The 24,257-nt window shown below is 36.4% G+C and overlaps 1 protein-coding gene across 31 annotated transcripts in view; it reads right to left on the bottom strand.

Annotated features, from left to right (window-relative positions):
• relch (RAB11 binding and LisH domain, coiled-coil and HEAT repeat containing) overlaps positions 1-24,257 on the bottom strand; it is a 158,506-nt gene that overhangs the window by 36,861 nt on the left and 97,388 nt on the right. For 16 of the 31 annotated variants that reach the window (XM_073940155.1, XM_073940154.1, XM_073940151.1 and 13 more), the window contains 5 exon segments: positions 10,480-10,551; positions 7,602-7,742; positions 7,339-7,503; positions 5,748-5,895; positions 2,495-2,651 (listed from right to left, as the gene is read on the bottom strand). In XM_073940155.1, the coding sequence (XP_073796256.1) occupies positions 2,495-2,651; positions 5,748-5,895; positions 7,339-7,503; positions 7,602-7,742; positions 10,480-10,551 (683 nt within the window). 31 annotated transcript variants of the gene reach the window in all.

Below are 24,257 nucleotides of genomic sequence, written 5' to 3' on the forward strand. Positions count from 1 at the left end.
CCAAATGACGTGGCAGACAACATGCTGCCTTCAACGCTGTCATGTTGAACAGTAAACCATCGCTTTTAAACTCAGAATATCACTTTATTAAAGCATGCGCTCATTAACAATCTTGCTAGCTTCTGTGTCAGCCTGGCTGCTTGTGCTGGCCCACCCCCGTTGCCCCAGCAACCCTGGACCCCCGACACAACCTCCAAACACTACTCCAGTCAGGCACGCGCTACACTAGCTAAATGGCAAGTAACATTAATGTAATCCCAGACATCCCTAGTCTCCCGGAAGCTTCGGGAGACTCCTGGATGCCCGCAACGAATGATAATCTTCTGGAAATTGTGCGTCTTCCCCCGGTCCTTAAATACGTCGCACACCCCTCTCCACCGCATCCCTCCCAGCTCTTCAGGTACGTTGTGCACAACTCACCCCCGCCGCTCAGGTACATTCCACGCACATGCCCTCACCGCTACCAAGAGAGTGGAGGAAAAAAAAATCTGAGAGATCTTAATTGGTAGTGAAAATGTCGGGTTTGAAGAAAATGTAATAGAGCCCCGTTACATTATTCCTTCATAAGGCCATTTCAGTCAGATAATTCCTGCTGAAATGGCAGGTGACAGTCAAATCAAGCAGATCTGTGCTGTCCGAGTAAAGGTGGACACTCATCTTTCTGAAAATAAAAAAATATTTATAAGTTGATTGTAACTGAGTTCCATATAAAAACTAAATTGTTCTTTTCTTTTTATTTGTTTAACTACTACAATATTATATTTATTTTTATAGAAAGCTTTTTGGTTTTGAGTATAAAGAAGAATTTGTTTTATTTGCTGCTAAGCAGAAACCCCGGAAGTATAGCTCTATCACTGTTTATCATAATCATCAGCACTTTTAATAGTTTATTCGCACGCCTCCCACCAGTGTGCCGATATACAGCCATATCACACTGCTACTCTTGTGATATTGTATATATATATATAGCTTTCTGATTAGAAGCAACTGAAAAATGCAAAACAAAAAAGTTAAAACTTACATACAGTACATAAATACCTATGTTTTGTATAATTGTGAATTTCGATTTTATTTAGTTTTTAAAAATGTTTACAATTTGTCATTTTTCTAAGCTTTTTTAAAAATTAAGTTTTTTATTTAATTGATTTTAGACAATCAGATCTAATTAACAACACTGTTTGTGGTTCAATTGTTTAATTTTAGTTAATAGAAATAACTGAGACAAATGTATCCATCTATAAAACGGTTTTTATCTTTACATATTTTCATTTAATTTTTAAAGTCTTTTTGCATACATGTCTATGGTTTTTATTTATTTTCTTTTCAACTTCAACTAAACAAAAATATATATATACTATATAGCCTATATATTAAATAGAAAAATATCCTTTGGAAAATCAAAGCACATTCCAAATGACTTATTATCAAATAACTTTGCCAACTTTTGAGATTTTTTGTAGCCTTCTCCTGTCCTGTGCCTTTCTACAACTTTATCCAGAAGGTCTTTTGATAGAAGAGTGTAATGTGAGTATTGGTACAGACTTTCACAGGGTATGATGGTTTTCTATAGGCACTGTATATGTATTTCCTTATTTATAAAACTACTTGCAATAAATTTGTATTAAATAAGAAACCATTTCATTTTCATGGTTTTGGTTTTGGTTAACTATTATAATAAAACACAGTGCTTGCCACAGCTTGGAAATAAACATTGTTGATGGGAGCCGGATTGAAACACACCTTTTACCCACATGACATATCTATATGTGACAAACAAAATAATATTTTTTTAACAATAATTTGATTTATTATAACACTTTAATACACTGTTTCTTTTCAATGAGTTAAAGTAAAAAAAAAAAAGACTATTCACTATTTTCTTTACTTTTATATTATTTAGGAGCCATGTGCACCCACTGACAGGTATAATCTGATTCTCTCTTTCAAGCCAAAGCATTTTAGATATGTATAAAATATGTAATATATTGACATCATAAATTTAATAAAAAATATACAGCAAAAGAGAAACAAATGATAGAATAAAACAAATAAAAATACCCCTAAATTTGTTTATAATTTAGTAAACGGATAAGCATTTTTCACTACTTAATCGATCGCAGATGTTTGCTTATATTGGGTAGATACAAAAAAGTATGATAATAATAGTAAACAAAGTGTCACCAAATATAATTGTGTGGCCAATATACATGGAAGCACTGAAATTTAAAAAATATATACTTATAATCTAATATAAGTGTAACAGTATAAATAGAAAATGAATACAATTCATAATAAATGTTTTTTTTTTTTTTTTACTCAAAATGACTGCCGTTTAGCATACTAGAATGTCTAGAAATGTGGGCTGTTAGCGCCGCACACGCTCCAACACGAGTGGGCGATCTGAGTTCCTGTCTCCACCTTCAATAAAAATGTCAGAAAAGGCCAAAAAACCAAAGGTCAAAGGGGTAAGAGTGTGCGCAAGACTTCCACTCACAACTGGTTGACCACCCAGAGCAAACTGTCCCATCCTGTAGTTCCTTCATGCTGAAGCTGATGATCATATAAGTGTAGAAGAACTGCCAACTGCTCTCGACTGCCCACGATGGTGGCCACGTCCTGCAACGGGGAGGCTGGACGAGGAAACCGGGTCACTGTAGGGTCACGCACACACACACACAGGAGCAGTCTTTAAAACCAAGAATACTGCAAAAAAGCATCAAATCAACTGAGGCGGCCGCAGTGTGTAAATGAAAGAGCACTTTGATAGTGAGCCCAAAACCAGAGAGTAACCTCAACATGGCAAGAGAACTACAGTTATAGCGAGTTCGGCGCCAGGTCTGTGCTGCTAAACGTGGTCCGACTGAGAATGAGAGTGAAATACATGTTTGCTTTAAATAGGTTTATTATTTTATTTCAGTTAAGGATTATTTTAATCAAGCAAGAAAAAAAGAAGAAAAAAAAAGATAATACAATAAATGTTTTAGTTTTAGTATTTAGTAAAGTGAAATTTGCTTTATTGTGGGGTTTGTTGGGGAGAAAACTTGCAAACATACAGTACAGAGTCACACTGCTAGTGATTAAAGATTTATGTCAATTTGGCAAGCTGAACGCATTCTGTACTGTACAGGAGAAATGGCACAAAAGAGATTGATTGACAGTGGTCTACAGCCAATCAGGACGCAGAACACAATGCAACAGCGCTTTGCTCTGTCACCAGTTGATCTATGCAAAGGTTTTTGAAATATATTTTGTATTTATCAAGACAAAAAAAAAAAAAAGAAAAAAACCTTTAGTGGAAAAATATAATAGGAAACAGGGTTTTATTGTTAAACATTACTTGTGAAATATTTTAAAAAGTTTAAAATGAAAGTTTCACTAATTATTTTGTCTTTAAAATACATTCAGAGCTGAAATCTTCCCTTTCTATGCATTATATGGAGCAAAATGTCATTTTGGCATCTGCAAACTACTGATAGCATTTATTTTAAATTTAAGAATACACACAAACAGAAGCATTTTTAAAAAGCATGTTTGGCATAAAATAATACAAGATGTCAAGTATTGATACATATTAGATCACTGAATATCTCAATATCAACACAATACTTATTAATTACTCATCCTCAACTGGCTTCAAACCTTTATAAAGTTCTTTATTCTGTTAAAAAATAAAAAAGATATTTCTGAAAATAATACATAAATCTGAAAACATGTAACCGATGATTTTCAATGTAGAAAAAGCAAATACAATAGAAGTCAATGGTTGCAGGCTTCCAGCTTTCTTCAAAATATCTTCTTTAGTGTTCAACACAAAAAAGACAATGGGTGAGTAAGTGATGATAGAATTTTTATTTTTGGGTGAGCTATCCCTTAAAAGCAAGAATTTGTGGAACAACCCTGATGTTGCATCCTAACTCGCATACTCAAATTAGTATGTCCCAAACTATAGTATGTTAAAAAAGTATGCCAAAGGTACCCGGATGGTTTACTATTTCCGGTAAAAAGTTGAAGTGTTGAAGCGTCCATACTCTAATCACTAATATTGCCCGTTAGTTATGTCCGGATGGCAGTTATATCAGCGCACACTGCGGATAATCCGCGGGTTGGGTAATAAAAAAATACATTATGGTTAATTGCTGGTCGGTTGCGAATAGGATGTAGCATGACATGGCAGTTGACCTGAGAGTGTGCTTTGCAGAATGGGAAGACGCTGAAAATAATAGATGAAGTGCAAGAACAATACTGTTCAAAGTTTCAGTTAAAGGAGTCACCAGAGGAAAATCTGCAATCGTTCTGGGAGAAACAAGATCGCTTATTTCCACAACTGCAGCGCCTTGCTAGGAGAATCTTGTTCATTCCTACACCAAGCAGTAGAAGCAAACGCTCAATCAGTGTAGGTGGCTGCGTTTTGAAGGCGAGGCGGAATCGCCTGAATCCAGGCACAGTAGATTCTATTCTGTTTTTGCACAGTGCGAAGAAAAAGGCCCAAGTAAACACAACATAGGTGCTGTCTAGGCTGAAGTGGCACCTTTTTGTTATCTTGTTCCTGCATCTGTAAAAGCTAAAATGTCTTAAAAAATCAAGAAAATTTTGTCTAAAGACAAACTTTTGTTTTTATAAATAAATTTTCATTTAAAAACGTTTACGATCAACATATTATTTTACTATTAGAGATGCGCAGATTATAGCTCACCGACTCTGCTGTTAATATCCACGGTGACATAACATCATGCCTAAAACAAAAAATTTAATTATTAAAGTGATGATCGGGCGCGGGTCGGGTGCGATTATGTATATATTAGATAAAACTATATGTGCAGGTGGATGATTAGTATGAAACTGCGAATTTGGGTGTAATTTGAACTGATCCTTGCATTTCGATTGCCCACGATATACTGCACGTTGATTGTAAAATTGATTTGAACTACAAAAGCGGGTGAAAAATGTAAACAAACTACATGGCGGTCACGCGAGACCAACCGTCAAGTAGAGGGGCTTCGGTAAAATAGTTTGAATGACTGTTAATCAATATCTAGCCAACTGGAACATGTTTAAACTGTGTTTTCAGTGTTATATTTCATCTGCAACAAAAATGTGAACTTAAATATTAGGATATGTTTGGACATTAACTTCTGAATCCATAATTACCTAAGGAGATTTCTCTGCATGCTTCTCCAATAAGGTAGGTAATTAAATATGAAAAAATGTGGATGATGTGTCGGGATAATTGACAGGGGACGTAACTAAGCAACATGCTGATCTGTTAACGATAAAGTAGTATGTCCCAAAGCATGCATACACTTCTGTTAAAAAAATCAAAAGTATATTCATTTTACCTTTACAAAAAAAAGTGCATACGTTTAGGGCATAGTACAAGTATGTGAATTGGGACACAGCACTAGTTTCAATTACGACAATATAAAACATTTGCAATTATGACCAACTGCCATTTTGAGAAAAATAGATCCAATTTTGTCTCCCTCCTCTAATTAATCTGCTCTCACTTCATTTAAAAAATCACATAACAATTATTCTCAGTCACTTAGCAGATAATAAACCAAACTTTCCTATTATGTTTATCAAAGAGAACATTGCTAGTGTGCCCAACACCGGAGAGTAACCTCAGCTATGGCATGATCCCTTCAGTTCCAGTGAGCCTGGCGCCAGGTCTGTGCCGTGCTAAACGTGGCCTGACTGAGAATGTGAGTGAAGAACGCGTGCACATGTTGACATTGGCTGGTGCTTACCTTCGATTGGAGGCACGTCGCCCTGTAGTTTAACTCGACTGGTGAAGGGGGCGTTTTGAAGCAGCACCGCAAACAGAGATGGGATGAGGGACTGAAGTGCTGACAGATACATGTGCAGCTTGTGTTCATCAAGGCCATATTCACCCTGCTAGTGAAAAAGAGAGAGATGCGAGTTTAGAAAGCAATAGAAAGAGTGGTGCACACAGTTTAATTCTAACAAATTAGTTTAGTTTAATTTGACAAAAATTCAAGATTTTTGATAAAAGAAGATTTGGATAACACTTTAGCTATTCACTGGTTGCTTACTAGCATGCTTACTATTAGCATTACATCTTAATACTTTATTGTGCATTACCGTATTTAGGATCACTTTTTCCTACCCCATACCTAAACACATTAGCTTATTAATTTATACAAAAGCAGCAAATTAGAACACTAAAAAAGGCTGGATTCCAATCTTACTTGTTGTCCCAACACAAATCAATTAAGTTAACTTAATCAGTTTTACTAATTTTAAGTAAACTGAACCTAAAACAAGTTGTCCCCAAAAAAACTTGAAAATTGTGTTGCTTCAACTTGTGTTAAATTCGTAGTTTGAACTCAATTTTCGAGTGAAGTTCATTGAGGCCAAAGATAAATAAGAAAGCAAACAAAAAAGTTAATAATTCAGTGAGAATTGGTCCCCAAAACAAAATGTTTTTATGTTTTTTTCTCTTAGTCACAAAGACTGCATCTACACTCACCGGCCACTTTATTAAGTACACCTTACCAGTACTGGGTTGGACCCTTTTTGACTTCAGAAGTGCCTTAATACTTTGTGGTATAGATTAAACAAAGTACTGGAAAAATCCCTAGAGATTTTGGTGCATATTGACATGATAGCATCACGCGCTGCTGCTGATTTGTCGAATTTGTCTCCCCTTCCACCAAATCCCAAAGGTGCTCTATTGGATTGAGAATCTGGTGACTGTGGAGGCCATTTGAGAACAGTGAATTTATTGTCAAGTTCAGAAAACCAGTCTGAGATGATTTTTGCTTTATGACATTCTGCTGCTGTTGCCCATCCATCTCAAGGTATGACAGGTTGTGCATTCAGAGATGCTCTCCTGCATACCTCGGTTGTAACAAATGGTTATTTAAATTACTGTTGCCTTTATATCAGCTCGAACCCATCTCGCCATTACCCTCTGGCATCAACAAGGCATTTGCGCCCACAGAACCATTGCTCACTGGAGTATTTAAAAAGTGTCATGGATTTAGTGCATTTGAGAACAAAATTACCCCAATTTGATTTCTAATTTAACTTGATAGCCTATGTGGAAGTTTAAATAAAAATAGTGGTTTTCATCTGGCTTTTTTTCTCAAATGAATCCAAAATTATTTACTGTATATTGTTTTGGAATCAAACTCTTTATATATTCAAATATGGTTGTGCGAACATATAAAAAAACACCTACATATAAAACTTACATTTTATTTCTAAAAATAGTCACTGGAGTTATATTAAATATCCATCCTAAAAAAGACAACCAAGACAAGCCAAGAAAAGTCTTAACTAAAGCTAAAATCCTGTAAGCTAATGTTTTTTCACCTTGAGGAGCTTCTCGATGCGTGTGAGGAGGGAAGGAATGAGCTGGGACTGTAAGTTGCCCAGTTCTGTGCACCAGGCAGCAAAGGCAGGAATGAACACTTGGTGGGTGGCACTGACCACCCGCTCCGATGGGTCACCCAGAGACAACAGCATCAGCTCAAAGCCCTGTTACACAGCCATGCATAAAATAAAGCACAGACACATAAGAAAATACTGAAATTATTAATGAAAGAACACCAGATTGTGGGTAAACATATACATACCTGGGAGTATTTGTCTGGATCATCAATATAACCCATTATAACTCCTAAACTTTTCACCACAGCCTCTCGGACCATATCAGCTTTATCATCTGCCAACATTTGCTGAAGCATAGACAAAACCAGGGAGCTTCGGATTTCCTTCTGCAGACAAACATACATGTATATATTTATCAGCAGTCTCATTTTTAGCCAAATGTCAAATATAAACACAAAATATATATATATATATATATATATATATATATATATATATATATATATATATATATATATATATATATATATATATATATATATATATGCTCCTAACTTTAAAAATGTAGGCGCATCAGCCAAAATTTAGTCGCACCCACCAATTGTAAGCACCGGTACAAGTTTTATACAAACTTATTTATTGCATTTGAAATCAACAGTAATCAAACAAACAAGCAATATATATATATATGCGGGTGCTGTCTGATATTGCACTGATGCTTTTGACATATACTGTACCTTATTATGCATACGTCATGTTAATAGCAATACCGGTCTTTTTATGAGTAGCGATGTTAGTTTACTCAGTGCAAGCCCGTTTGCGATGGTGTACGTGGTGTTCAATTTGACATATCTGCCACTAGCACGGTGGACAGCATCTGGCGATTATATGAAGGATTAAACTGAAGCTCGCATGCTAGATGTGGCAAACAGTTACCTGAAAGTTCCATCCCACAGACTTTTCAGCGGACTTGAAGTCTTTTATCCACTTCAAAAAGTGTAGATGGTGGTGGATAAACATTCAGCACATGATCACTAGTAAGATGTGTCATTATTTGTAACTAGATGGTTTATAAAACAAAATCTGTCAGTGTAATCTTCTTTTTCATCTTCAGCGCTTTACAGTTTTTCGCAGTAGTAGCTCTCTCTGTCATCCGAAGCCAGAAGGCATTGACTGAGTGATTGACAGCTGATTTTCAGTGCTACAGCAGTGGTGGGCCAATAAGAAGAGCGCTAAGGCGGGGCAGGCATTTCGGACTTGGTTTTGTTTACTGCGACTAGTTGACATGACAACTGTTTTAAACCATTCCCGAGCGCTGCATTTCGCGTTTCAAGCGCAGCTTAGAGATGCATTCGGCATAAATGTCTCCCGAATCCGCGCATGTGGTGAACATTTTGCAGTAAAAACTGGTCGCACACAACAATTTTATAGACTCGCAAAAATGCTCCCAAATATATTTTAAGGTCGCATAGATAAAATTTCGGTCGCAATTTCGAGCCCTGATATAGTCAAATAATATTTGTCTTTATTTTTTTTATTTTTATACGCTTGTTTTCCCATAATAAAATATGATCAAGTCTTGATTTTTAATAACTTAATTAGGACAGTAAGTAATTTAATTAGGTCTGTAAGTCTTGTCACTTAACAGAAATAATGTACAGTATAGAATATAAAGTCATGGTGCAGTGGGAAAAAATAAATATTGTGTATGACCTCCATGAGCTTGAATGACCGCATCCATACATCTCTACAATTATTCAAATAACTTATTAATGAAGTCATCTGGAATGGCAAAGAAAGCGTTCTTGCAGAACTCCCAGAGTTCATCAAGATTCTTTGAATTCATCTTTAATGCCTCCTCCTTCATCTTACCCCAGACATGCTCAATTTTGTTGATGCCTGGTGACTGGGCTGGCCAATTCTGCAGTACCTTGACTTTCTTTGCTTTTAGGAACTTTGATGTGGAGGCTTAAGTATGAGGAGCGCTATCCTACTGAAGAATTTGCCCTCTCCTGTGGTTTGTAATGTAATGGGCAGCACAAATGTCTTGATACCTCAGGTTGTTGATGTTATCATCCACTCTGCTGATCTCTTGCATTTCCCCACACTGAATGTAATTCCAAACTATAATTTTTCCTTCACCAAACTTGAAAGATTTCTTTTGCAGTATTTGAGATGATTGGGACGCAGTTCAACAGATGATTGAAATAGAAATCAAGTTATTATTTGTTGCTCTTACAACTGGGATCAACGACAAGATTTTTGTCAGGTAGTGTATATAAAAAAATAAAAATATAATGATAATAATATAATATACATATTTATTTTTTATTTATTTATTTTTAGATATATTGTTAATTATTTGTTTAATTTATTATATGCATACAACAGTATTCTCATGGCAGTAAAATTACAGTTGAAATGTATTGTATTTTTTATGTTTTGAAAATATTTTCAGTAACTTTTTCAACTTTGAAATCGCCAAGACATTTGCTGTCTATCAAGGGTCAGAAAGCTCTCTGATTATATGAAAAAGTTCTTAATTTGTGTTTTGACCATGAGCAAAAATCTTGACAGATTTTAAATTAAGTGAACTCTCCCTTTAAAAATCCAGAGCTAGTTTTTTTTTCTGTTAGACCCCAAAATTCACTGGAAATTTCTAGTTTGCTTATTTGGTTTTCCTATTCATAATGAAACAAGAAAACATCAGACAGTCCATTACTGCCAAGAGCACTGAATGGCAAAAAGGCACAAAGCCAACAAATCAAAGCTCCATTTTCAGCCAAATCAGTTCACATATATACACAAACTAGTGCTTCATAGCACTAATAAACCACCCGCCGAGTGCTGCGACCATAACTATATGATTTACCGCCACAACAAACAAACAGCATGTCTCCATAGCAACACACGCATGATCAAAGTGAACACAAACGAGAAGAGAGACTCCGCTATACTGATATTCGTCAGTTTGATTATATGATCATTATTATTTGATTATTTCAATGTGCTCTTGGACGTTTAGAGTTTACCGATCACTAACTGTGACATTGTTGAAAAGCAGACATGATTAATGCGTCCCAGTAAGACTGCTTTTATATTTAGAGGAACAGAGTCTCTTACTGGTAAATAAGGGGCCAGGGCTCCACATGCTTCTGCCACCAGAAGTCTTCTCTCTGGATACTTGTGGTTGATCTGAGCAAGAGAAACACACATGTGACACAGACATACACAGGCAGAGCAAGACACAACACGGCAGCGTCAGTTCCAGCTCTGACCGCAGGACTGCATACCCACCCGTACCCTCTGTTAACCACATTAGCTCATATTTTTCAGTACTAAACGCTCAAATTGTTTAGGTTCTTTCCTCAACGGAAATAGGTTTCCATTTGGGGAGTGGTGGATGTACTGTATTTTGAGGGAGATTGCTAACACTAACAGTAAACATGGGTATGTGTACAAAGCCACGGAACGAGAATGATCTACGGTCACTTCAACGTTTCTGGACAATTTAATTAGACTACAGCACGCGTGTTTGAGTATCACTATAAAAGTGATAAAATGTTGTTTTTCTATGTCTCTAATTAAGTTCATATTGTTTTATTTTTTTCAAAAACTATAAATGAATGGTAAGAACAGTTTAAATGTATATAAATATCTTCATTTGTGTTCAACAAATGTCATAATTTTTTTTAAATATGTGAAATCGATGTTAATAATGGTTTAAATTATATATATATATATATATATATATATATATATATATATATATATATATATATATATATATATATATATATATATATATTTATTTAAAGCCTTTCAAATTACTCAAATACTAAATATCTAATATAGTCATTTATTTCAATGCAAATATTCCTCATTAAAGATGTCTTCATTTTTTTTTTTTATTAATGTTTCACCATAAAAAAGTCTGATCTAAAACTATTAAAATGTTTCACAAAAAAATTTCCATTCTAAATAATTTACATATTCCATAGATAATAAAGAGACCATTCTTAAATTATACAAACATACTACTAACTCCACAGATTTCTAAAATTATTAAAATATTCCAAAGTAATGAATTTGCTATAAAAATGAATAATTGTTTCACCATAAAGTACTAAAGAAATTTAAATGTTTAACTATAAAACACTGTTCTAAACTGATAAAACTATGTCCTACTAAAGATTGTGTTGTAAAGTGATTACTGATATAATGTAAAAATAAATTGTAAAAATTCAGTTTCTTGCACAGATTGACCCTTCGTTTGATTGGACTTCAATGTATTGGACAAACGCCATGTAGAAGCCCATTAACTCAGACCTATTTATCAATATCATCATTTAAAAGTTACCTCTGTTTTGGATAAGTGGAAGAAAATTATATTTTTATTTTTTGAGCATGCGAACATTCCAGACTTTGTCATAAACAAGTATCACATCATTCATCTAAAAAGACTCCATTCTACAATAAGATTGAAACTAAAAACTAGATATTAAAGTTTGAGGACAAACTTTATGGTGGCTTGAAAAGCTGAATCTGAAAGTTTGAAGTGGTTGAATTAGCATGTTACTAGCATGATTCTAGCATGAATTAGCATGCTACTAGGATAATTCTAGCATGAATTAGCATGTTAGTAGCATGATTCTTACATGAATTAGCATGTTGTTAGCATGATTCTAGCATGAATTAGCATGTTACTAGCATGATTCTAGCATGAATTAGCATGTTGTTAGCATAAATCTAGCATAAATTAGCATGTTACTAGCATGATTCTAGCATGAATTAGCATGTTGTTAGCATGATTCTAGCATGAATTAGCATTTTACTAGGCGGTTGCTAGGGTGTTTTAAGTGGTTGCTAGGTGGTTGCTAAGGTGGTGCAAGGCAGTTGCTAAGGTGGTCTGACTAGTTGCTAGGTGGTTGCTAGGGTGTTGCTAGACGGTTGCTAGGGTGTTTTGAGTGGTTGCTAGGTGGTTGCTAAGGTGGTGCTAGGCAGTTGCTAAGGTGTTCTGACTAGTTGCTAAGTGGTTACTAAGGTGTTGCAAGGTGGTCGCTAGGGTATTCTGAGTGGTTGCTAGGTGGTTGCTAAGGTGTTGCTAGGCGGTTGCTAGGGTGTTCTGAGTGGTTGCTAAGGTGTTGCTAGGTGGTTGCTAAGGTGTCCTAAGTGGTTGCTAGGTGGTTGCTAGGGTATTCTGAGTGGTTGCTAAGGCGTTGCTAGGTGGTTGCTAGGGTGTCCTGAGTGGTTGCTAGGTGGTTGCTAAGGTGTTGCTAGGTGGTTGCTAGGGAGTCCTGAGTGGTTGCTAGGTGGTTGCTAAGGTGTTGCTAGGCGGTTGCTAGGGTGTTCTGAGTGGTTGCTAGGTGGTTGCTAAGGCGTTGCTAGGCAGTTGCTAGGGTGTTCTGAGTGGTTGCTAGGTGGTTGCTAAGGTGTTGCTAGGCGGTTGCTAAGGTGTCCCAAGTGGTTGCTAGGTGGTTGCTAAGGTGTTGCTAGGTGGTTGCTAAGGTATTCTGAGTGGTTGCTAAGGTATTCTGAGTGGTTGCTAAGGCGTTGCTAGGCGGTTGCTAGGGTGTCCTGAGTGGTCGCTAGGCCCTTACTAAGGCATTACTAGGCCGTTGCTAGGTGGTTGCTAGGCGGTTGCTAGGGTAATTTGGGTGGTTGCTTGGCAGTTGCTAGGGTACCCTGGTTGGTTACTAGGCAAGCCTCACATACATGATTGATAAAACATTTATACTTAGTAAGCATTTCTAGCAAGTTACAGTACTGGGCTAGTCAATATTAGCATGTAGCTAGTCACTGCTAGCATGTGTAGCATATAGGAAGTTCCGTTTGCTAGCATGAGTCAAACGAGCCAATCTCCAAGTCTCTACGATGTTCTGATGCTGAGATATAGCTGTTGATGAATGGTTGCTAGGGTACTCTGTTTTGTTGCTATGGGCGAGGTTACAGAGTGAACTTGAATGTGGTTGGTTGTCTTAGTCGAATGAACCAACCCCCATGTCTCTATGACACTGCTATGCAAAGATATGCATCTTGGCCTATTTTAATGGAAGTCTATGGAATCAATTTGGGGGCGTGGCTTGTGAGCTTCATTATCATATTGAGATGCTCATTGGTTGTCTGAGTCAGATGAGCCATCCCCCAAGTCAATAGGACACTGCTATGCAAAGATATGCATGTAGGCCAGTTATTAACATGAGTCTAGTTTGAATTAGCATGTTACTAACATGATTCTAGTACAAATTAGCATGTCATTAGCATGTTTCCAGTATGAGTTAGCATGTCATTAGCATGATTAGCATATGAGTAGCATGTTGCTAGCATGATTGGCATGTTATTAGCATGTTAGAATTATGAGCATTTGATAGCACAGCTAATTACATTCTATAGGACAGTTGCTAGGGTGCAGTATGTGGTGGTTAGGGGTGTGGCTAGAAAGTTAAAAGGCCATCAGTGATTGGCTGCTGGCTAGACTGAGTTAAATGAGCTCAGCCATTAGTCTCTATGACAGTCTGATGCAGAGTTATGAGCTCACAAAGTTTGATCCCATGTTAAGTCAATGAGAGTCTTTTGTAATGGAAGTCTACGGGACAGTTGCTAGGGTGCCATAAGTGGTTGCTAGGGAGTGGCTAGTAAGTCTAAAGGTCATCAGTGATTGGCTGCTGACTAGACTGAGTTGAATGGGGCCTGACTCTAGTCTGTAGGACAGTCTGATGCAGAGTTATGAGCTCACAAAGGTTGACCCAATGTTAAGTCAATGGCAGTCTTTTACAATGGAAGTCTATGGGACAGTTGCTAGGGTGCCAAAAGTGGTTGCTAGGGAGTGGCTAGTAAGTTTAAAGGTCATCAGTTATTGGCTGCTGGCTAGACTGAGTTAAATGAGCCCAGTTAGAAGTCTGTAGGACAGTCTGATGCAGAGTTATGAGGTCACAAAGTTTGACCCAATGTTAAGTCAATGGGAATTTTGGGAATTTTCCGGGTCGTTTTTCGGAAAACCGAAAGACGGATCAGTTGGAACAGATATAGCAACCCGAGTCAGACCAGTTTGAAGGTTTGACGAAAGTTTGAAGTATGAAGCTTGAAAAGTTTAGGAGGAGATACACTTTAAAATTAGTCTCAGAAGAATAAGAAGAAGAAGAAGAAGAAGAAGAAGAAGAATAATAACTAGACAGTAAAGTTCGTCGAGACAAACTTTGAGGCTGGCTTGACAAAGCCTGTTGGTAATAGTTTATTTAGTTTAAAAACAGTTTGAAAAAGTATAAGTAGCATGTTATTAGCATGATTCTAGCATGAATTAGCAGGATTCTAGCATGGATAAGCATGTTATTAGCATGAGTGTAGTACAAATTAGCATTTTATTAGCATGATTCTAGTATAAATTAGCATGTCACTAGCATGATTCTAGCATGAATTAGCATGTTACTAGCATGATTCTAGTATAAATTAGCATGTTACTAGCATGATTCTAGCATGAATTAGCATGTTACTAGTATGATTCTAGCATGAATTAGCATGTTACTAGCATGATTCTAGCATGCATTAGCATGTTACTAGCATGATTCTAGTATGAATTAGCCTGTTACTAGCATGATTCTAGTATGAATTAGCAGGTTATTAGCATGATTCTAGAATGAATTAGCATGATTCTAGTATGAATTAGCATGTTACTAGAATGATTCTAGCATGAATTAGCATGTTACTCGCATGATTCTAGCATGAATTAGCATGTTATTAGCATGATTATAGTATGAATTAGCATGTTACTAGCATGATTCTAGCGTGAATTAGCATGTTATTAGCATGATTCTAGCATTCATTAGCATGTTACTAGCATGATTCTAGTATGAATTAGCATGTTATTAGCATGATTCTAGTATGAATTAGCATGTCATTAGCATGATTGTAGTATGAATTAGCATGTTACTAGCATGATTCTAGTATGAATTAGCATGTCACATACCATGCTTAGGTGGTTGCTAGGGTATTCTGAGTGGTTGCTAAGTCGTTGCTAGGCAGTTGTTAGGGTGTCCTGAGTGGTTGCTATGTGGTTGCTAAGATGTTGCTAGGCGGTTGCTAGGGTGTTGCTAGGTGGTTGCTATGGTGTTCTGAGTGGTTGCTAGGTGGTTGCTAAGGCATTGCTAGGCGGTTGCTAGGGTGTTCTGAGTGGTTGCTAGGTTGTTGCTAGGCAGTTGCTAGGGTGCTCTGATTGGTTGCTAGGTGGTTGCTAAGGTCTTGCTAGGCGGTTGCTAGGGTGTTCTGTGTGGTTGCTAAGATGTTGCTAGGTGGTTGCTAGGGTGTTCTGAATGGATGCTAGGTTGTTACTAAGGTGTTGCTAGGTGGTTGCTAGGGTGTTCTGAGTGGTTGGTAGGTGGTTGCTAAGGAGTCTTAAGTGGTCGCTAGGCGGTTGCTAAGTGTTGCTAGGCGGTTGCTAGGGTGTTCTGAGAGGTTGTTAGGTGGTTGCTAAGGTGTTGCTAGGTGGTTACTATGGTGTCCTGAGTGGTTGCTAGGTGGTTGCTAAGGTGTTGCTAGGCGGTTGCAAGGGTGTTCTAAGTGGTTGCTAGGTTGTTACTAAGGTGTTGCTAGGTGGTTGCTAGGGTGTTCTGAGTGGTTGGTAGGTGGTTGCTAAGGAGTCTTAAGTGGTCGCTAGGCGGTTGCTAAGTGTTGCTAGGTGGTTGCTAGGGTATTCTGAGTCGTTGCTAAGGCGTTGCTAGGCGGTTGCTAGGGTGTCCTGAGTGGTTGCTAGGTGGTTGCTAAGGTGTTGCTAGGTGGTTGCTAGGGTGTCCTGATTGGTTGCTAGGTGTTTGCTAAGGCGTTGCTAGGCGGTTGCTAGGGTGTTCTGACTGGTTGCTAGGTGGTTGCTAAGGTGTTGTTAGGCGGTTGCTAAGGTATCCCAAGTGGTTGCTAGATGGTTGCTAAGGTGTTGCTAGGTGGTTTCTAGGGTGTCCTGAGTGGTTGCTAGGTGGTTGCTAAGGCGTTGCTAGGCAGTTGCTAGGGTGTTCTGAGTGGTTGCTAAGGTGTTGCTAAGCGGTTGCTAAGGTGTCCCAAGTGGTTGCTAGGTGGTTGCTAAGGTGTTGCTAGGTGGTTGCTAGGGTATTCTGAGTGGTTGCTAAGGCGTTGCTAGGCGGTTGCTAGGGTGTCCTGATTGGTCGCTAGGCCCTTACTAAGGCATTACTAGGCCGTTGCTAGGTGGTTGCTAGGCAGTTGCTAGGGTAATTTGGGTGGTTGCTAGGCAGTTGCTAGGGTACCCTGGGTGGTTACTAGGCCATCCCCACATACATGCTTGATAAAACATTTACACTTAGTAAGCATTTCTAGCAAGTTACAGTACTTGGCTAGTCAATATTAGCATGTAGCTAATCACTGCTAGCATGTGTAGCATATAGAAAGTTCCGTTTGCTAGCATGAGTCAAACGAGCCAATCTCCAAGTCTCTACGATGTTCCGATGCTGGGATATAGCTGTTGATGAATGGTTGTTAGGGTACTCTGTTTTGTTGCTATGGGCGAGGTTACAGAGGGAACTTGAATGTGGTTGGCTGTCTAAGTCAAATGAACCAACCCCCATGTCTCTATGACACTGCTATGCAAAGATATGCATCTTGGCCTATTTTAATGGAAGTCTATGGAATCAATTTGGGGGCGTGGCTTGTGAGCTTCATTATCATATTGAGATGCTCATTGGTTGTCTGAGTCAGATGAGCCATCCCCCAAGTCAATAGGACACTGCTAAGCAAAGATATGCATGTAGGCCAGTTATTAACGTGAGTCTAGTATGAATTAGCATGTTACTAGCATGATTCTAGTACAAATTAGCATGTCATTAGCATGTTTCCAGTATGAGTTAGCATGTCATTAGCATGATTAGCATATGAGTAGCATGTTGCTAGCATGATTGGCATGTCATTAGGATGTTAGAATTATAAGCATTTAATAGCACAGCTAATTACATTCTATAGGACAGTTGCTAGGGTGCAGTATGTGGTAGTTAGGGGTGTGGCTAGAAAGTTAAAAGGCCATCAGTGATTGGCTGCTGGCTAGACTGAGTTAAATGAGCTCAGCCATTAGTCTGTATGACAGTCTGATGCAGAGTTATGAGCTCATAAAGTTTGATCCCATGTTAAGTCAATGAGAGTCTTTTGAATAGAAGTCTATGGGACAGTTACTAGGGTCAAAAAGTGGTTGCTAGGGCGTGGCTAGAAAGTTTAAAGGTGATCAGTCATTGGCAGTTTGATAGTCTGAGTTAAATGAGCTCAGTTAGAAGTCTGTGTGACAGTCTGACGCAGAGTTACGAGGTCACAAAGTTTGATCCAATGTTAAGCCTATGGGATTTTTCCGACAGTCCCGGGACGTTTTTCGGAAAACCGAAAGTCGGATCAGTCTGAGGAGATATAGCAACACGAGTCAGAATAGTTTGGAGGTCTGGAGCGAGTTTGGTGGTAATAGCTCAAAAGCTCTAGGAGGAGATAGAGTCAGAAATTTAGTCTCAGAAGAATAATAAAAAATATAATAATAAGTTTAAATAGCATTTCAGTAGTCTGGCTTTGACAAGCCAGCCTAACTAGAACCTAAAGTTCGTTGACGAACTTTGATGTTGGCTTGAGAAAGCCAACGTGACTGCGCCGGGGACTCAAAGGCAGTTGGCAGGAAGCACAGCGGTTGAGAAGTGGTTGCTAGGCGGTTGCTAAGATGTTGCTAAGGCATTCCTAGGTAGTTGCTAGGGTGTTCTGAGTGGTTTCTAGGCTGTTGCTAGGGTCCACTGGACTGTTAATCGGAAGGCCTCATTTACATTTTTGATCAAATCGAGAGAGAGAGAGAGAGAGAGAGAGAGAACTGATTTGTTCAGGTTGTTTAATGCAGATCACTATAGTATAGTTAGTATTTATAGTATATATTATAATCTGAACAAAATTACATTATAATAAATATCATATAAAGAAAAATATTAAATTAAAATACTAATGAAACAATAGCACATGCATTTAGTTAATTTGTCTTTTATTTAATCAGTCTTATCAGTTTTGCAGTTAATAAAGAGTACAGTCAATTTACAGTAATTTGCAGCGTTATATATATAGTTATAGTTATATAGTTATATACAGTTTACAGGAAGAAAATCGCATTAAATACAATATTAGGCCATCTTCATCACGTGGTTAATTCTGACCAATGACGTTGTTTCACCCCACTGGCCACTAACACAATGTTATAATCGTAATATTTAATTGTCATCACCTGGGTGATTTTATTTTTTTTTGGTACAGCATAGGCCAAAAGCTTGGCTTTCATTGTCATTATCACAAGTGAGGAGAAGGCTTTTTTGCGGTACAGAATATTCTGTTTTGAAAGAAATATCTGAAGTAAACTTATGTTTTTGCCAACATAAAAGGGGGATAAAAAATAATCCTTATAACTCTAACCATAAATGTGTGTGTGTGTATGTATATATATATATATATATATATATATATATATATATATATATATATATATATATATACATACACACACACATACATATATATATATATATACACTGTTGAAGTCAGAATTATTAACCCCCAGTTGATTTTTTTCCCCCTTTTTTAAATATTTCCCAAATGGTGTTTAACAGAGCAAGGAAATTTTCACTGTATGTCTGATAATATTTTTTCTTCTTGAGAAAGTCTTATTTGTTTTATTTCGGCTAGAATAAAAGCAGTTATTAATTATTTAAAAACCATTTTTGGGACACAATTATTATCCCCTTTAAGATATTTTTTTTTTTGATAATCTACAGAACAAACCATCGTTATAAAATAACTTGCCTAATTACCCTAACCTGCCTAGTTACCCTTATTAACCTAGTTAAGCCTTTAAATGTGACTTTAAGCTGTATAGAAGTGTCTTGAAAAATATCAAGTCAAACATTATTTAATGTCATCATGGCAAAGATAAAATAAATCAGTAATTAGAAATAGGTTTTTAAAACTATTATGCTTAGAAATGTGCTGAAACAATCTTCCCTCCATTAAACAGAAATTGGGGAAAAAATAAACAGGGGAGCTAATAATTCTGACATCAACTGTATGAATATATATATATATATACAGGGCTCGAAATTAACTTTTTTACTTGGTAGCACCGGTGCTCCCAAATTCAAATATTCAGGGGCACCAAAATAAATTTAGGAGCACCAGAAAAAATTTAGGAGCACCCACCAAAAATGAACGAGCACCGCTGCAAATTGCTTTTTAAGGGATTTATTGTATTTTAAAACAACATCAATAGGACTGACAAAAACCAGAAACAACTATCTAACTAATGCTGCGAAGACATTGATATTTGTGTGCAATAATTCTAAAATGAATGTCTAATAATTAGGCCATAGAATATTAGTGATGATGAAAATAACAATAATAGTAACAATGAATTCCATTTCTCATTATGATACTGCCTTGAATGTGCATGAATGTAGGTTATCTGCTATAAAATGTCTGTTACTTTATATAAAATAATTGTATAGTTTGCATCAAACAAAAATGAAGCATTGCAGTAAGAAATATTGATTTTGTACTGCTGTTTTTATATGCATGTCAATTTAATAAATAATATTTCTGCTACAAAACAAACAAAAGATTATAATAAATAATTCAATTCAATGATGAAAGCTGCAAAGCAGTCATCAGTAAATAAATATAAAAATAATATACACCTCAAAAAGAATAGACAAAAGAAAGTAAGTCTCACTATCACTCTTTAAAAGTTTTGGTTTCAGTTTGTGTCAATTTAAAGGTTCAGTCTGAGATGATCTTCATGTTTCTGTGTTAGTGGAAAAGCTGGCGAGTCAGCCGACCCAATTTATGAGCAGGCAGAGCAGGATTCTTGCACTAACCATCGCAATACTGGTCTTTGTTATGAGCCGCAGTTTCAGTGATCTCAGCTGGTGGATCATTATTCACCACGTGACGTGTCACGATCTCGCTCATCTACACCTCAATTTTAGGTGGGGTTTGCAAACCTGTGTGCTTTAAGTTTTCACTCTTCAGCCGTTTGCATTTCCCGTGGTCATAAAAGCTTCTTCCCTGTCATCTGACAGCGGAATACCTTGAGTGATTGACAGCTAATATGAACCAATATAGCGGCAGGGAAGAGCGATTCAGCACGTTTTTACAAAAAATCAAAACAGGTCGCACTACAACCATTATCAGCAGTTGCACTAATGCGCCCAAATATGTTATGAGGTCGCATAGATTAATTTTCAGGCGCATATGCGACCAAAATGGTCGCAATTTCAGCTTCAAATGTTGTAACAAGCACGTCTGAAATGAGCCCGAATTTCTGTAGATTCAAAACAGTCAGTCCGGATATCCCCGCCTCTTAAAGGGCCAGTACTAAATTACAAAGGGCTCAAAAATAGTCTTCTGGCGCCATCTCGTGGACACTCTGACACGCTTTGAGTCTGAATTTTACAAATTTAATATAAAAAAAATATTTATAGGAAAACTGTTATTTATAATTACACCAAATATATATGATAATTATCTGTAATTTCAAACACATCTTTTGGCCAAATTTGAGGATTGTATACTTTTTTATATGCCCCAAATACTCGATACAATTTTTTAATTAAAAAATTTTTAATTCAAAAACTACAAATCTTATCAGGATGAGGACATACAGCAACCATCTCATGAGCAGTAGGCAGCTTTTGACCAAATTTGGGGCTTGTAGCATCTAAGCCCTGGGAGGAGAAGCGATTGCTTTTTTTTGGTCAGAAGCCGGAATAATAATAATAATAATAATAACTAGAACCTAAAGTTCGTTGACGAACTTTGATGTTGGCTTGAGAAAGCCAACGTGACTGCGCCGGGGACTCAAAGGCAGTTGGCAGGAAGCACAGCGGTTGAGAAGTGGTTGCTAGGCGGTTGCTAAGATGTTGCTAAGGCATTCCTAGGTAGTTGCTAGGGTGTTCTGAGTGGTTTCTAGGCTGTTGCTAGGGTCCACTGGACTGTTAATCGGAAGGCCTCATTTACATTTTTGATCAAATCGAGAGAGAGAGAGAGAGAGAGAGAGAGAGAGAGAGAGAGAGAGAGAGGACTGATTTGTTCAGGTTGTTTAATGCAGATCACTATAGTATAGTTAGTATTTATAGTATATATTATAATCTGAACAAAATTACATTATAATAAATATCATATAAAGAAAAATATTAAATTAAAATACTAATGAAACAATAGCACATGCATTTAGTTAATTTGTCTTTTATTTAATTAGTCTTATAATTTTTGCAGTTAATATAGAGTACAGTCAATTTACAGTAATTTGCAGCGTTATATATATAGTTATAGTTATATAGTTATATACAGTTTACAGGAAGAAAATTGCATTAAATACAATATTAGGCCATCTTCATCACGTGGTTAATTCTGACCAATGACGTTGTTTCACCCCACTGGCACTAACACAATGTTATAATCGTAATATTTAGTTGTCATCACCTGGGTGATTTTATTTTTTTTTTGGTACAGCATAGGCCAAAAGCTTGGCTTTCATTGTCATTATCACAAGTGAGGAGAAGGCTCTTTTGCGGTACAGAATATTGTTTTGAAAGAAATATCTGAAGTAAACTTATGTTTTTGCCAACATAAAAGGGGGATTAAGAAATAATCCTTATAACCCTAACCATAAATGTGTGTGTGTGTATGTATATATATATATATATATATATATATAYACACACACACACACACACACACACACACACACACACACACACACATATATATATATATATATATATATATATATATATATATATATATATATATATATATATATATATATATACATACACTGTTGAAGTCAGAATTATTAACCCCCAGTTGATTTTTTTTCCCTTTTTTAAATATTTCCCAAATTATGTTTAACAGAGCAAGGAAATTTTCACTGTATGTCTGATAATATTTTTTCTTCTTGAGAAAGTCTTATTTGTTTTATTTCGGCTAGAATAAAAGCAGTTATTAATTATTTAAAAACCATTTTTGGGACACAATTATTATCCCCTTTAAGATATTTTTTTTTTTTGATAATCTACAGAACAAACCATCGTTATAAAATAACTTGCCTAATTACCCTAACCTGCCTAGTTACCCTTATTAACCTAGTTAAGCCTTTAAATGTGACTTTAAGCTGTATAGAAGTGTCTTGAAAAATATCAAGTCAAACATTATTTAATGTCATCATGGCAAAGATAAAATAAATCAGTAATTAGAAATAGGTTTTTAAAACTATTATGCTTAGAAATGTGCTGAAACAATCTTCCCTCCATTAAACAGAAATTGGGGAAAAAATAAACAGGGGAGCTAATAATTCTGACATCAACTGTATGAATATATATATATATATATATATATATATATATATATATATATATATATATATATATATATATATATATATATATATATATATATATATACAGGGCTCGAAATTAACTTTTTTACTTGGTAGCACCGGTGCTCCCAACTTCAAATATTCAGGGGCACCAAAATAAATTTAGGAGCACCAGAAAAAATTTAGGAGCACCCACCAAAAATGAATGAGCACCGCTGCAAATTGCTTTTTAAGGGATTTATTGTATTTTAAAACAACATCAATAGGACTGACAAAAACCAGAAACAACTATCTAACTGATGCTGCGAAGACATTGATATTTGTGTGCAATAATTCTAAAATGAATGTCTAATAATTAGGCTATAGAATATTAGTGATGATGAAAATGACAATAATAGTAACAATGAATTCCATTTCTCATTATGATACTGCCTTGAATGTGCATGAATGTAGGTTATCTGCTATAAAATGTCTGTTACTTTATATAAAATAATTGTATAGTTTGCATCAAACAAAAATGAAGCATTGCAGTAAGAAATATTGATTTTGTACTGCTGTTTTTATATGCATGTCAATTTAATAAATAATATTTCTGCTACAAAACAAACAAAAGATTATAATAAATAATTCAATTCAATGATGAAAGCTGCAAAGCAGTCATCAGTAAATAAATAAAAAAATAATATACACCTCAAAAAAGAATAGACAAAAGAAAGAAAGTAAAGTCTCACTTCTATCACTCTTTAAAAGTTTTGGTTTCAGTTTGTGTCAATTTAAAGGTTCAGTCTGAGATGATCTTCATTTTTCTGTGTTTGTGGAAAAGCTGGCGAGTCAGCCGACCCAATTTATGAGCAGGCAGAGCAGGATTCTTGCACTAACCATCGGCGCAATACTGGTCTTTGTTATGAGCCGCAGTTTCAGTGAACTCAGCTGGTGGATCATTATTCACCACGTGACGTGTCACGATCTCTCTCATCTACACCTCAATTTTAGGTGGGGTTTGCAAACCTGTGTGACTTTAAGTTTTTACTCTTCAGCCGTTTGCATTTCCCGTGGTCATAAAAGCTCCTTCCCTGTCATCTGACAGCGGAATACCTTGAGTGATTGACAGCTAATATGAACCAATATAGCGGCAGAGAAGAGCGATTCAGCACGTTTTTACAAAAAATCAAAACAGGTCGCACTACAACCATCTGCAGTCGCACTAATGCGCCCAAATATGTTATGAGGTCGCATAGATTAATTTTCAGGCGCATATGCGACCAAAATGGTCGCAATTTCAGCTTCAAATGTTGTAACAAGCACGTCTGAAATGAGCCCGAATTTCTGTAGATTCAAAACAGTCAGTCCGGATATCCCCGCCTCTTAAAGGGCCAGTACTAAATTACAAAGGGCTCAAAAATAGTCTTCTGGCGCCATCTCGTGGACACTCTGACATGCTTTGAGTCTGAATTTTACAAATTTAATATAAAAAAAATATTTATAGGAAAACTGTTATTTATAATTACACCAAATAAATATGATAATT

The sequence above is a fragment of the Danio rerio genome, chromosome 24 (assembly GCF_049306965.1).
Source record: "Danio rerio strain Tuebingen ecotype United States chromosome 24, GRCz12tu, whole genome shotgun sequence".
NCBI classification, from domain to species: Eukaryota; Metazoa; Chordata; class Actinopteri; order Cypriniformes; family Danionidae; genus Danio; species Danio rerio.